The 15774-nt window shown below is 33.2% G+C and overlaps 1 protein-coding gene across 2 annotated transcripts in view; it reads left to right on the top strand.

Annotated features, from left to right (window-relative positions):
* The window catches only part of CD163L1 (CD163 molecule like 1), a 78344-nt gene extending 65877 nt beyond the window's left edge, over positions 1-12467 (top strand). For both annotated transcript variants that reach the window (XM_032159535.3, XM_032159534.2), the window contains exons 17-20: positions 377-487; positions 1247-1342; positions 9927-10033; positions 12297-12467. In XM_032159535.3, coding sequence (XP_032015426.1) covers positions 377-487; positions 1247-1342; positions 9927-10009 — 290 coding nt within the window. In that variant the 3' untranslated portion in view covers positions 10010-10033; positions 12297-12467. The remainder of the gene's footprint in view (positions 1-376; positions 488-1246; positions 1343-9926; positions 10034-12296) is intronic.
* Positions 12468-15774: the final 3307 nt, after the last annotated feature.

Raw genomic sequence — 15774 nt, 5'->3', positions numbered from 1 at the left:
GAGTGAGACTCCATCTCAAAAAAAAAAAAAAAAAAAAAGAAAAAAGAAACAGCTCACAGCTCAAGCCCTAGTATTTTCTGATTCTGGTGTTTTAGTAGTAAATGCAATGCAAGAGGAAAGGTTTAGTTATCAAATCTTTTGCATAAAATTGGAATTAATTTAGGGCAATAGAATTATGGAAAGATTTGGATTCAGTTGTTCCAAGATAGTTTTCATCTAAAATAGCTCTCAAAGATTATGTACTGTTCATGAATATGTTGAAATGTATAGCCATTATTCTTATCAGCAACTAGGGAACCAGCTTTTTTTTACAATATATAAACCCACAATTGATATCTACTAGTTTAATACTTATCAATGCTTAATTTCTATACAGGTCATTCAGCACTTATTTTATCTAGTATCTTTGGGCTCCTTCTCCTGGTTCTGTTTATTCTATTTCTCACGTGGTGCCAAGTTCAGAAACAAAAACATCTGCCCCTCAGAGGTGAGAGCCCCACTAGGATTGTATAAAATGTGAGTTACCTGCCACCAAGGGCACATAGGATGGGGGATTCTTGCAGAGGGGAAGAAATGCACTTGCCACTTTGAGTGAGATGGATTGGAAAGTGCCAGGCCAAATGCAGAAACATGTGGAATGATCAAGAATAAGCCAATCCATAATTTCCATTTACACAAATGTAATCTTTTAGAAGGTGTAGCTTGCCATACAGATGATGAGTCAGATAGGCAAATATCTTGGCTGATAGAAGGAAGGTAATTGTATGTTTTGGTTCAGAATCTAGATTGCAGAAATAGCCAACAGAAAATGTAGAAGCACGGTGGAGGATTAAGAACAAGAGTGTCCTGGGTTTGAACACCACTTACATAATTTACTAGCTGTGTGGCCTTTGGCTAGAAACTACCTTTCCAAACTCCAGTTTCCTAATTTGTAAAGATAATAATAGTCTTACCTCATCAGGTTAAGATAGTTAAATAAATTAATCATCTGTATGAAAAATGGCCAGCACATAGTAAATACTATGTAAAGAACTTGGTAATAAAAGTGGAAGAACATCAAGGGTTCAAGAAAAAAGAGGATAAATATTAAAAATGTTAAAAATTCACTAGCAGGGGTAGGTGATGAAAGGGCCATTGGATTTTAGCTCAGAGGGATTAATATGTGTCAAACCCTAGCATTAAGTGTCCTAATATAAGGGATAGGCCATTTGAATTTGAATCCTAACCATGAAGCATCCATTCTCAGTTTCAACCAGAAGGAGGGGTTCTCTCGAGGAGAATTTATTCCATGAGATGGAGACCTGCCTCAAGAGAGAGGACCCACATGGGACAAGAACCTCAGGTCTGTGCAACTCCAGGGGCCTCACTCCATGGAGAGGGTGGGAATATGAGGAAATACCACTGATATTCAGGAATTCCCACTCGATGGAGATGTGTCTCAGCCTCTTATACAAAATACACGAAAGGGAAACAAACGGGGAATAGATAAAATAAAATATGACTCAAAATTAAGAAAACTGGAATATACATTCTCACTTATTTCATCCTCGGTGTCATATTTAGTTCATGGCAGAGGCACCAAGCAGAGAAGACTAAAATAAAAAGTGTTGTTTCTTCTAATAATCAGTCAAACACCTTGTCCACAGTTTCATTACAAACCCAATAAACAATAATTGTTTTCCAATTTCATTACATTCTACCTTAATATGGTGGCTAAGTTCCTTGAATCTTATCTATATTTGTACATTTATAATTATTTTTAAAATAATTTTATTATGATATACAGTGTGGACAAAACAGTACATAAAACTAAATCTTTTTTGGAAATAACTTATAATGGAATTACTGTGACAACACAATGAACACCATCTGGCGAAGTGACTTTCCAATAGCTATAACAAATTTTACTCCTCTAAGTTACACATGAGAATGTATTTTACTGAGTAATCAGATACTAAATAGTTTCATCTTTTATAATGTTGCTAATTTAGTATTTGATAAGTGGCATCTCATTGTTATTTTAATTAACATTGTTTCTAAACTTTATTTTTGTATTGATGTACATAGTTTCTAAGTACATGTGATAATTTAGTACATTCATATAATTTGTAAAGATCAAATTAGTAAAATTGGGATATCTATCACTTCAAATATTTGTCTTTTTATTATACCAGAAACATCTGAATTATTCTTTTCTAGCTATTTTGAAATATGTATAGATTATTGTAAATTATAATCACCTTATTGATTTATCAAACACTAGGTTTTATTTCTTACAATTGTATATTTGTACTCAATCAACCACTCTTTATCCTCCCTTTCTCCTACCCTTTTCCGCCTCTGATAACCACCAATCTACTCTCTATCTTCATGGGATCAACATTTTTAGCTCCCATATATGAATGAGAACATGGATATTTGTCTTTCTGTGCTTGGCTTATTTCACTTAACATAATGACCTCTAGTTCCACCATGTTACTACAAATAACATGATTTCATTTTTTATGGCTAAAAATGTGTGGATATATATACCACATATTCTTTACCCATTCATTCATTGAGGGACATGGGCAGATTCCATATTTTGGCTATTATAAATAGTGCTGCAATAAACATGGTGCAGCTATCACTTTGATATATAATTTTCTTTCTTTTGGATTTATACCCAGAAGTGGAATTGCTGAATCATATAGTAATACTATCTTTAGTTTTTTTTGAGGAAAATCCATACAGTTTTCCATAATGACTATACTAATTTATATTCCCGTCAATGGTGTATGAGGGTTCTTCTTTCTTCATATCCTTGCCAGCATCCATTATTTCCTGTCTTTTTGATAAAAGCCATTCTGCCTGAGGTATGATGATATCTCATTGTCTTTTTGAGTTACGTTTCTCTGATTATTAGTGTTGTTGAGCATTTATTTACATATTGGCCATTTGTATGTCTTCTTTTGAGAAATGTCTATTCAGTTCTTTCACCCATTTTTAAAATCAGATTAGTTGGTTTTTTTCTATTGAGATGTCTGAGCTCTATATATTTAGATTATTAACCTGTTATTAGTTGGATAGTTTAAAAATATTTTCTCCCACTCTGTGGATTGTCTCTTCACTTTGTTGATTGTTTCCTTTGCTGTGCAGAAGCTTTTTTGATTGATATAATCCCATTTGTCTATATTTTTGCTTTGGTGGCCTGTGCTTTTGAGGTCTTACCGAAGAATCTTTGCCCAGACCAATATCCTGGAGTGTTTCCCAGTGTTTTCTTCTAGTTGTTTCATAGTTTCAGCTCTTACATTTAGTTATTCAATCCATTTTTATTTGGTGTTTTATATGGTGTGAGATAGAATCTAGTTTCATTCTTGTGCATGTGGTTATCCAGTTTTCCCAGAGCCATTTATTGAAGAGACTGTCTTTTCCCAATGTATGTCCTTGGTGTATTTGTCAAGAGTGGCTTGGCTATAAATGCATGGATTTATATCTGGGGTCTCTATTCTGTTCCACTGGTTTATGTGTCTGTTTTAGTACCATGTTGATTTGGTTACTATAATTTTGTAGTATATTTTGAAGTCAGGTAATGCAATGCCTCCAACTATGTTCTTTTGCTCAGAATAGCTTTGGCTATTGGGGGCCTTCTGTTGTTCCATCTAAAATTTATGATTGTTATTTCTATTTCTATGAAAAATGTCGTTAATGTTTTCGTAGGGATGGCATTGAATCTGTAAATTGCTTTGGGTAATTGCTTTGGGTATTTAACAATATTAATTCTTTCAATCTATGAGCATGAAATATACTTCTTTTTTTTTGTCCTCTTCTATTTCTTTCATCAGTGTTTTATAGTTTTCTTTGTATACATCTTTCACTTCTTGGTTAAATTGATTCCTAAGTATTTTATATTCTTTATAGCTATTGCAAATTGGATTGCTTTTTGATTTCTTTTTCAGGTTATTTGCTATTGGGATATATAAATGCTACTGATTTTTATATGTTGATTTTATATTCTGTAACTTTACTGAATGTATTTATTAGTTCTCACAGTTTTTTTGGCGGAGTCTTTAGATTTTTCTAACTATAAAACCATATTGTCTGCAAAGAAGGCTAATTTGACTTCTTTCTTTCCAACTAGGATGCCCCATATGTCTTTCTCTTGCCTAATTGCTCTGGCTGGGACTTCCAGTATTATGCTGAATAAATGTGGCGAAAATGGACATCTTTGCCTTGTTCCACATTTTGGAGAAAATGTTTTCTATTTTTTCCCATTTAGTATCATATTAGCTGTGGATTTGTCATACATAGCCTTTATTATGTTGAAGTATGTTCCCTCTATACCCAGTATGTTGAGGCTTTTCATTATAAAAGGATGTCGAATTTTATGAATGATTTTTTTTAGCATCTATTGGCATGATCATATGGGTTTTGTTCTTGATTCTGTTAATGTGATATATCACTTTTTTATTGATTTGCTCATGTTGGACAATCTTTGCATCCCTGGAATGAATTTCACTTGATTGTGGTGAAAAATCTTTTAATCAGTTGTTGAATTTAGTCTGCTAGTATTTTGGTGAGGATTTTTACATTTTTGTTCATCAGTGACATTGGCCTGGAGCCTTCTTTCTTTGTTGTTTCATTGTCTGGTTTTGGTATCAGTGTAATGCTGGCCCTATAAAGTGAGTTTAGAAGTGTTCTCTCCTCTTCAATTTTGTTAAGAGTTTAAATAGAATTAGCATTAGTTCTTCTTTAAATGGCTGGTAGAATTCATCAGTGAAGCATCAGGTCCTGGGGTTTTCTTTAGTAAGAGGTTTTTAAATATTAACATATTATATTAATATAATATATTATGTATTAATATAATTATGTTATAATTATTAATTTAATATATTAATTAATATATACTATATTATAGAATAAATTATTAGAATAATTTAATAATACATAATTATATATGATATATGATATAAATAACATATTTTATTATTTTTTATTGTTGTGATCTGTTATATAATATATTTAATATATTTATATTATATTTTTTATTTTATATAATTTAATATAATTATATGTATAATTACTATATAATCTATAATATGTAAGTAATATATTACTATATAATCTATAACATATAACTAATATATAATATATAATATAAAAGTAATACATATGATATATAACATATAATTAATATATAATATATAATATAAAAGTAATACATATGATATATAATATATAATATATAAAAATAATATATAGTATATATAATACACAAATGTACCATATATATATAAATACTCCATTTTACATGTATGTGTATATATACAATGGAATGTAGATGAACTTTAGGGATATTATGCTAAGTGAAATAATTATGCTAAGTGAAATAAGTCAGCCAGAAAAAGACAAATACTACATGATTCCCTTTATAAGAGGTTCATAGAGCAATCAAATTCATATAAACAGAAAGTAGAATGGTAGTTTCCAGGGGCTGGAGGAGGGAGAATGGGGAGTTATTCTTTAATTAGTATAGAGTTTCATTTTGCAAGATAAAAAGAATTCTGGAGATAGATGGTGGTAATGGTTGCACAAAAAACTGAATGTACTTCATTTCACCAAATCATACACTTAAAAAAAATCTTGGGACTCTGAAAAGTAAATAACACATTGAAAAGAAATGTCAAACTGAGGAAAGACTATTGTGATCATGATGGTAAATTTTCTGTTTGTGTTTTTTCTTCCTGGACTCCTAAAAAAGCCCATCTTTCTGGCCAGAGGACAGGGGAAGGGAAATCCAGGGAACATGGGGAATCTTCCTGTTTTTTAGTTTGCTCTCTCCACCCTAGCCCTAGTCCAGTTTCAAAAGCATATCTGCCCTGCTACAGCCAATGTGGCACAGGCAACTAAGTGTGAGAAGACTTATTTCTCTGGATAGCAGAGCATGAAAGAATGACCCCTGTTATGCAAATAGTTTGGGGAAAACCCTCATTCTCTTTTCTCTTATTACTTCCTAGTCATGTGAAACTTTACTGCAGTATGAGAAAATAAAACTGCGAGATAACCCATTTATTTTCTTGCCAGAGAAAATAGAAAAAGAAGCCACTGGAAGCTAGAGAACGTAGAGGAAATTGCATAGAGGGAGGATCTGGAGAAGAGGTCTTGAAGCAATACAAGTACCAGGTTTACCTTTTAGCTGCAATTATGCAGAACATACACAATGAAGCATAGCAAAGTCTTTGAGAAATGAACGAAAATATATATACTACTCAAATCCCAGAACAACTCATATTAGTACATACAAAAAGCATACCCAAACAGAATAGCAAAGTCTTTGAGAACTGAATTGACACTAAATAAACCACCAGAGATGGTAAGACAGAACTTGCAATCTGAACCTAACTGGGTTGATCAGTTGCTAAATCAAGACAAAACAAAACAAAACAAAGCAAAAACAAAACCAAAAACCCAATTTCTCCAAAGTGTTTTAACAAAACTTTTGTAAGACTCAGAAGTCTTACAACATAATATTCAAAATATCCAACATACGAACCAAAATTAACCAACATACAAACAACCAGGAGTATCTAATCAATTCTCATGGAATAGACAACCAGCAGTTGCCAATCTACATTAAACAGAGGTTGGATTATCATACAAAGACTGTAACAGCATGAAAGCTATTATAGCCATATTCTATGAGGCAAAAACAAACTTTCTAGAAACTAATGGAGAAATCTTTTCAGGAAAGAAACAGAATCCCATGGAAATTCAAAAATTAAAAATGTCAGTATCTGAAAATTTTTCAAAAAATCATTGGATTGCCTCAACAACAGAAAGAAGATAACAGAAAAAAAATCAGTGAACTTCAAGACAGGCCAATGAAAATTATTCAATAAAATAGAAAAAAATACCTTAAAAATGGGAAGAGAGGAACCTATGGGAATATATCAAAAGATATACATATCGGTGGCATGTGGTGGCTCATGCCTGTAATCCCAGCACTTTGGGAAGCCGAGGTGGGTGGATCATCTGAGGTCAGATGTTTGAGACCAGCCTGGCTAACATGGTGAAACCTCGTCTCTACTAAAAATACAAAAATTAGATGGGTGTGTTAGTGCGCACCTGTAATCCCACTTACTTGGGAGGCTGAGGCAGGAGAATTGCTTGAACCTGGAAGGCAGAGGTTGCAGTGAGCCGAGATCGCACCATTGCACTCCAGCCTGGGTGACAAGAGCGAAACTCCATCTGAAAAAAAAAAAAAAAAAAAAGACATACATATCATTGGAGTATTAGAAAAGAAGTTAGACATGGTGCAGGAATTTTTAAAAAAGAAATATTGTCTGAAAACTTCATAAATTTGTTGAAAGACATGAATTCATAGATTTAAGAAGCTTAGCAAACACCAAACTAAATATATACATTCCCAGACACGTCATGTTCAAATTACTGAAAATCAAACACAAAGGAAAAAATATCAAAAGCAAGGAGACAAAAATGACACATTATGTTTAGAGGAACAACAATTAAAATGAATACAGATTTCTAAAGGGGTCAGGAAACAATTAAACAAAGTCTTTAAAGTGCTAAATGCAAAGAACTGTCAATCCAGTATTCTATATCCAGAAAAAATAACTTTTAGAAATGAAGATAAGCAAATTTATCTGTTAGATGAAATAAGAGTAGAATTTTTTTAAGAGTTTTATTTTATCTGTATTTATTTCTTCTCTGATGCTTCCCTTTTCGTAGATCAGAGCTTCTGAACTATATCATTTTCTTTCTTTCTGAAGAATTTCTTTTATAATTTTTTGCAAGGTGACTGTAATGGCAACAAATAACCTCAATTTTTATTTGTCTGAGAAAATCTTTTATTTTTCATTCACTTTTGAAGGATACTTTCCCCTGAATACAGAATTCTAAGTTGATGGTTCTTTTTTTCACGCTAAATATTATACTTACTCTTTTTGCTAGCATTGTTTTTGAAAAGAAGTTCAATGTAATTCGTATCTTGCTCCTCTGTAGACAATTTTTTTCCTCTGGCTTCTTTTAATATTTTTTCTTTGTCTTTGATTTTCTGCAGTTTGGATATGAATGCCTAAATTCTGGGGTTTTTTGTTTGTTTGTTTTGGCATTTATTCTGCTTGGTGTTCTTTGTGCTGCCTGGATAAGTGCTTTGGTTTCTGTCATTAGTTGTGAGGAATCCTGTCATTATTGCTTCAAATATTTTTCTGCTTCTTTCTCACCTTTTTCTCCTTCTAGCATTCCTATTGTATGTATGTTACATCTTTTCTAATTCTTTCACAATTTTTGGATATTCTGTTCTGTCTTTTTTATTCTTTTCTCTTTGCATTTAACTTTTTGAAGTTTCCATTAATGTTACTTCAAGCTCACTGATTTTTTTCCTCAGCTGTGTCCAGTCCATTGATGAGCCCTTAAAAGACATGCTTCATTTCTATTACAGTGTTGTTGATGTCTAGCGTTTTTAATTCTTTCTTTGAATTTCCAACTCTGTGCCTACATTGCTCATATGTTCTTGCAGTTTGTCCTCTTTTTCCTTTAGATCCCACAACATATTAACCGTAGTTGTTTTAAAGTTCTGGTGTAATTATTTCAACATCTCTCTCACATCAGAGTCTGGTCTGATGCTTGCTTCAGACCAGACTCAGATGCTTGCTTCAGATTCTGTTTTTTTGTCTTTCAGTGTGCCTTGTAATTATTTTGTAGAACATCAGACATGATACATAGTGGATACAAAGAATTGAGGTAAAGAGGGTGTTGGTGTAAGGTTTTATATTTATCTGGCGAGGAATTAGGCTGTATTTATTGTTTGCTGTAGCTGTAGGTGTCAGAGGCTACTATTTCCTCTGGTGCCCTTGTTTTAGTCTCCCCTGATGTCTTTGGGGCTCCCTAGTGAGTTCTTAAATAAGATCTTTGATGTGCAGTTTTATCCATTGTATTCCCTTGTATTTTATAGGAACCCTATTGAAGTGTTCTTCATTAAGAAGAACACAATATTTCATATTTACTTCAAAATGACTACTTTCCCCTCCTCCTGATAGAAAGCACAAAATGATTTTGCTCCAGTCTTCACTGTGATAACTTGGTAGGGCTTCTAAAGGTAAAACAAAAATGTAGGTCAGCTGGAGTTGTTAACACTGAAACTTTTTCTCTCTGAGCCTACAGCAATTTGTCAATTCCAGTTTAGACTTCCCTACCCTATTACTGATTTCCACAGGGGTTTCTGCTCATGGGGTTCTGCTCTATAAGTTGCAATTCTCTGCCTCTGCCTGTCTGTCTCTCCAATTTTGGTGGTCTCTCCATAGTTCGCCCTATGACCTCAGTTCTTTGATGGACCTAAGAAAAGTTGTTGATTTTCAGTTTCTTCACCTTTTTTCTTGTTATGCAATTGGGAGTAATGACTCCCAAGCTTCTTACAGGCTTCATGGGAAACTAGAAGTTCAAATAATTACTCTTAAAAAACACAGTCATATTCAACCTTCTTGAAATTTAGTTACCTAAATTTCTCTATCCACAGACAACAATTCTTTATTTCTCTCAATTCTGCCAAAAATGGAACAATTCCCTAAATACAATTTTTAGTACCCTCCTATCTTTAGACGATGATGCTTACCATTGAGTTTTACTTGTCCCATTTTTAAAATCAAAATATAAATATCACAATTCTAGGCTTTTAAGATACTGGGAGCAAATCTGATAATCTGATAAAAAGCTGTATTATTTGTTTTGGTAACACTTAATGGTTTATCCTTTTAAATATGATAATTGTTTTACTTCAAAACGGTAACTAAGCATGCTCTTAATTTATGTAATAGTCACTTCTTGCTCTATTATACTTTCCCAGCTGATCAAACACTGCACCTAACAGCTCTTCCCTCTGCAGAGAGGTTTTCTACTATTCAATAATACAGATTTTGCCTTTCTTTCAGATGACACCCCCAAACATGATTGTGAAGATGCTGGCGAGACATCGCTGTTGGGAGTTCTTCCTGCCTCTGAAGCCACAAAATGACTTTAGACTTCCAGCTCTCACCAGGTAAGTTGAGAAGTATTGTTCTTACTAAAACTAGCAATTTAATCTCCCACTGTCGCAGAATTAAACACATTTTTTTCCAACATTTATATTACCATATATTATGTCACTGGTTCATATCCCCAGTATATCAAATATTCTATGTTAACCTCTGGAAAAGAGAGAGGTTGATGAGAAAGTTGTTCCTATAGAAAATTTACAGAGTTTATCAGAATTGGTTTTGAGCATTGGCTGAGGCTGCAGATAGTCTGTCACAAAGGAAGAGGTTGATTAGATCTCAGCTTTACATACTGCTCATTGATAACCTCCATTCCTAGGATTTCTGTTCATTTTTGTTACACAGAGTAGGATGTTCACATTTATTCTCTTAGGTACAGCCTAGATTCCGTGCATTAATATCACTCCTTATTGCTTTAATCGCCAGTGCCTGACAGATGATACATGCTTTATATTTATTAAATGTAGGTGGCTTTGTCTGATGAGAAAACATTAAAATAATAGCAGTGAAATCATTCTCTAAAGGTTTAGAAAAACAAGCACTCGTTATATAATAATGTTGCATTGAGGCAATTCTAAAACACTTACTGGTGCCAGGACGAATAACTAAAATCAAAGTCAACTAGAAAATCCAGCACAAAAAGAACAGTGCTTTCTCTCAAGTAGAGTAGATGGTTCAAATATGATGGAGAGAACAATTGAACTCAATGAAGTCAAAGGACTAGAAAGCACTGTGCTTTCTAAATAATGCTGAAACACTTTTTAATTCCTAGCATGAATGAGCTAGCAATTCTGAAAAGAGCATCTCTGTGTAGCCCAAAGATAATTCTAAATTTTTTATGGGAATAAATGCCAGGGAGCAAAGATAAGTCATATCTCCTGATTTTTATTACAGAATATCTAGACATCACCAACACAAAACTATTTCAGATTTGACCCAATGATCCAAGTGAATGGGCTTGAGTTTCTCCGTTTTTTTCTCAAAAAATATATTATTACCATAATAACAAAAAATGTTAGAAAAACCAGAGGCAAAATACACGAAAACCATTTAGATAATAACTAGCTCCAACATAATGTAATGGTAACTCTTCTAATACCAAGACTTATATTTATGATTGAAGCCTTTTTCATCTTTATATGCTATTGATAATTTCTCTATTTGGAAAAGTTCACTGAAAAACTTAAATTAAAATGTATCCTAAAGTGTATCTTATGTGTTTTCATCTGCATGATATAAGGAACAAATGATTAAGTCTATATTATTCTAAACCAATTTTAATAAATACTAATTTATATTAGCACAATTTTTCTTTGCCAATGGATACTATGTGTTGTTTTTAAAGTACTTGAAACTAGGGTTCTATATTAGAAAAGATTTTCCCTCAGCAGTTCTGCTTAGTTTATTATTGTGCTTAGTGTATTAGTTTTCTAGGGCTGCCAAAAGAAAATACCACAGACTGGGCAGCTTAAACAATGGAAATTTGTTTTCTCACAATTCTGGATGCCAGTAGTTCATGATCAAGATATTGGGAGGTTTGGTTTCTTCTGAGGCCTCCTTCCTTCCCTTGCAGACAGTCATCTTCTTGTTATGCCCTCAGGTGGTCATCCCTTGGTCTGTGTTGTCTGTGATCTAATTTCTTCTTGTAAGGACACCGGTCATACTGGATTAGGGCTCACCCATGTGACCTCATTTTACCTTAATTACCTCTTTGAAGGTCCAATCTTCAAACACAGTCACATCCTGAGGAACTAGGGGTTAAGACTTGAACATATGAATTTGGAGGGACCCAATTCAGCTCATAACACTGAGCAAGTCTATTACTCTATCATACAAAAAAACCTACTTTTGTCCTGTCTGAACCTCATTAATCATCAGTTCTGACTTAGCAGAATCCATACTAAAAACTTTTGAAAGATTAATTTCCAGAGGCACTCCAAAAAGCAAAACCATATGTAATTGTACCTTCCTTCTTAATTCTGGTGTTATTTAACACTCTTTTTTTTGATAAGTAAATTGTCACATTCTGGGACTCAGAATTCTAGATTATGGGAGCAGAAAGAAAATTGCATAATATCTGCATATGCACAAAAAAGAAATATTAGTACATAGCACCTACTAAATCTGTCCTAATCGATCAATTCTTTGTGGGGTGTGTGTGTGTGTTTGTGTGTGCACACACACACGTGTCTTAACTTTAACCTCATGTAGGCTAGCATTCTTATTTAGAAGAATAGTAACTTGTTGCCTATTGTTTTATAATTCCAGATCAACCTCTAAATGTCTTTGAAGGAGACAGCAACTTTTAAATGAATAAAGAGGAAGTCAAGTTGCCCTATGGAAAACTGGTCCAAATAACATTTCTTGAACAATAGGAGAACAGCTAGATTGATAAAGACTGGTGATAATAAAAGTTGAATTATGTATATCACTGTTAAATAGACTGAATGTTTGTGTTTTCCTTTCCCCCCCACAAAAAAAAAAAATTGTATGTTGAAATCCTAACTGCCAATGTAATGGTATTAGGAAGTGGAGCTTTGGGGAGGTAATCATGTCGTGAGGGTGAAGCCCTCATGAATGGGATTAGTGCCCTTAATAATGGAACCTCAGAGGCTCTGTCACTGTCCTTCCCTTATGTGAGTGTACAACAGGAAGCCAGCGGTCTACAACTTGGCAGGGAGCCTTCATCAGATCTGAATCATGCTGGCACCCTGATCTCAGGCTTGTAACTTCCCAAACTGTGAGGGAAAAAAATTCTGTTGTTTATATGCCACCCAGTTTATAGTATTCTCTTATAGCAGCCCAGACTGAGACAATCACTAACTGAAAAACCACTCCATACGTATCCTACTCCTACTTCTGCTGAACAATGAAAAACATTGTTTGAGGCTGACTTATGGCTGTTCTTGTAGTTCAAATTAGTGTAATTCCATAGATATTTGAATGTAGAAAGCATTTTCAAAATTTGATGTCAGAATAGTCATCTTTATTTTTATCCCCGATAGATTTATTCATAACAGCTTTGCTCAATTGCCCTTCCTTCTAACTTGGCTTCCTCAGATTTCGAACATATTGTTGTTCCTATAGGAATTATAACACATATATTATAGTAACAAGTACCTACCACAATAGTAAAAGAATTTTTTAAAAATCAGTAGGCTTCATGGAGCTGTTACAAGGGATGTAAAACAAACAAACAAAAAGAAGCCTAGGTTATTAGAAAAGAGATTTTTAAATCTTTAAGACCCTAAATAAGCTTTATTCATTTAGGGTCTCTGCCCTCAAAGAGTTGGAAATCCTAAAAATCAGGAGACTTTGGTTCACAAATCTGATAAGAAAGGATAATTAGTCCAATGCCACGAAAAGCTTGTTTTGAAGCCTTCTTCTCAAGCGATAGCAGGATTTTAGATTGTACTTCAAATACTGGGGCCTCTCTTTGCAATATGTTTGCAGTGTATATTATGAGGAAATGTAGTAGAGAGTTTAAAGATTAAAATTTAATCCTAGCCAATTAATATATATTTCATTAATATTGCTATACTGCAGTAAAATTATTATAGATTCCTACACTAAAATAAAGAGCTAGCCCTATTTCTATGTTTGGAAAGTTTAAGTTTTTATTATAACATAAATACATGTTTAAAAAATATTGAAAGAGCAATAATAAGTATGAAAAAATCTATCATGCTGAAATAAGCACTGTTAACATTTTGGAATGTTTCTGTCACTCTTTTGTCTGTCCTCTCTCTTGTGTATACATGAATGAAATTATTCACCTACGTAACACAAAGATTATTCATTCTTATTACATCATTTTTTGAACTTCCATTAAATGCAACATTAATCATATTGTTGTTTTCTTGTACATGATGAATCATTTTTCTCTTACTGTTTCCAAGATTTTCTCCTTGTCCCTGTCTTTCAACAGCTTGATGGTATCTAGATAAGGATTTCTTTGTGTTTGTCTTCCTAAAGTTTCATTGGATTATTTGGATTTTCAAATTAATATACAAATCTGAGACATTTTCAACTTCTTTTCAAATATTTTTCTACCTCTTTCTCTCTCTCTTCTTCTATGCCTCCCTTTACATGTGTGCTGATATACAGCTCTGTTAATTTTTCTGCAATATTTTTTTCCATGTTCTTAAGATGGATCATTTCTATTAAACTACAAAATTTACTGATTTTTGTCTCTTCTGAAATTTAAAATTTACTATTTAGCCTTTTTATAAACTTGTCATTTCATTTATTTCATGTTCCGACTCAAGAATTCCTATTTTTTTTTTACAGATTTTATTTCTTCTTATTTGTTGAGCCATTGTCATTAGATTTTTCTTTAATTCTTTAAATATGATTTTCTTTAGTTTTTCAAACTTATTTATATAGCTGCTTTGAAGTCTTTCTCTATTCAGTCCAGTACCTGGACCTCCTCAGAGCTAGTTTTCATTGATTGCTTTTGTTTTTCTTGGTATGTATAGATCACTTCCCTGTTTCTTTCATATCTCTTTTTTGTTTGTTTAGAGCTGTACGTTTTAGATAATATACTGCGGTAATTCTGGTTTCTAATCTGTCTTCTCCAGGGCAGTTGTTGTTGCTGTTTGTTTTTTGATCTACTTGTCTATTAACTTGCCTGGACTACGCCTATGGACTCTAAGTCCTCCATACTATGCAGCCTCTGATGTCTCTGCCGAGTTTTTTATTCTTGTTTTTATTTTCAAACCTGGTTTTAAAACAGGTCATCCCTCTATCTGTCTAGCTTAGTGTTCAGCCAATAATTGGTTAAATATTGCACCCGAACACACTGAACCAGTAAAGCTTCATCCTCTGCCAATAGATCTCTGTGTGTCAGGGAACATATTCTAAGTTCAGGTACTTTTGAAGTCTGCCCTTGTTTCAAATTTCTCTATAGAGTCTCTTTTGTCTCTTCTTCTGCGTGTGTGCGGTCATCAGTCAGTCAGGGATGTGTGGAATCCTATCTGGCTCATCTATTGCTGTCTCATTTACCAGATCTCCCTGTTAAATATCTTCCTAGTCCACTGGTTGTTTCTATTTTTAGAGATGTGGGGAGATGAGAGCAGCCCCAGCAATAAAGCCAAAGATTTCCACCATTCTTACTCTAAGTTTAGTCATTTTTCATGAATAAATAGTTCTCAAACTATTTTTTGCCTTTGGCCAGTTTCCAGAGTTCTAAAATGGTCAGTTTTGACTGTTTTGTTTAGTTTTATAGTTCCTTTTGGGAGACAGGATTTGTCAATCTGTGCATTCTATCATCTCTCACTTACCAGAGTTAACATTCATATACTATCAATTGTTAATATGATGATTGCCAAAAGTTATTTTTAAATCCATTCATGATTTTTACTTTATTTGTTGAAATTCTACTGTCAGTAAGAGCTTTTTCTTCTTCCTCATTTGCTTTATTTCCTTTATTTATTCAATATAAATTAACAAGTTCTTATTTCATTGAATGATTATAGCCTACTGCTAACATTATTTATGTTGATTCATAAGTCATCTCACATTTGGCCAGCATATTAGTTCCTCATATTAGTTCCTATGTCCTTTAGACCCATTTACATCATTCTTTGACTTCCTTAATTTATGGGACAATTACAGTTTTCAGGCTTATCTTGTGTTTTCTCTTCCCCAGCCCTAGAATCAGGCACCTTTCCAAGGAGCCCTGGTTTATTTTAGAGAGAAATAAAATTTAAAAAGCAATATCTGAATTCTAAGTGATCTAATTGTT

Source organism: Hylobates moloch, unplaced genomic scaffold (genome assembly GCF_009828535.3).
Source record: "Hylobates moloch isolate HMO894 unplaced genomic scaffold, HMol_V3 SCAFFOLD_8, whole genome shotgun sequence".
In the NCBI taxonomy this organism is placed as follows: domain Eukaryota; kingdom Metazoa; phylum Chordata; class Mammalia; order Primates; family Hylobatidae; genus Hylobates; species Hylobates moloch.
The sequence above is the reverse complement of the archived record's forward strand: the minus strand, read 5'-3'. Positions and strand labels throughout refer to the sequence as shown.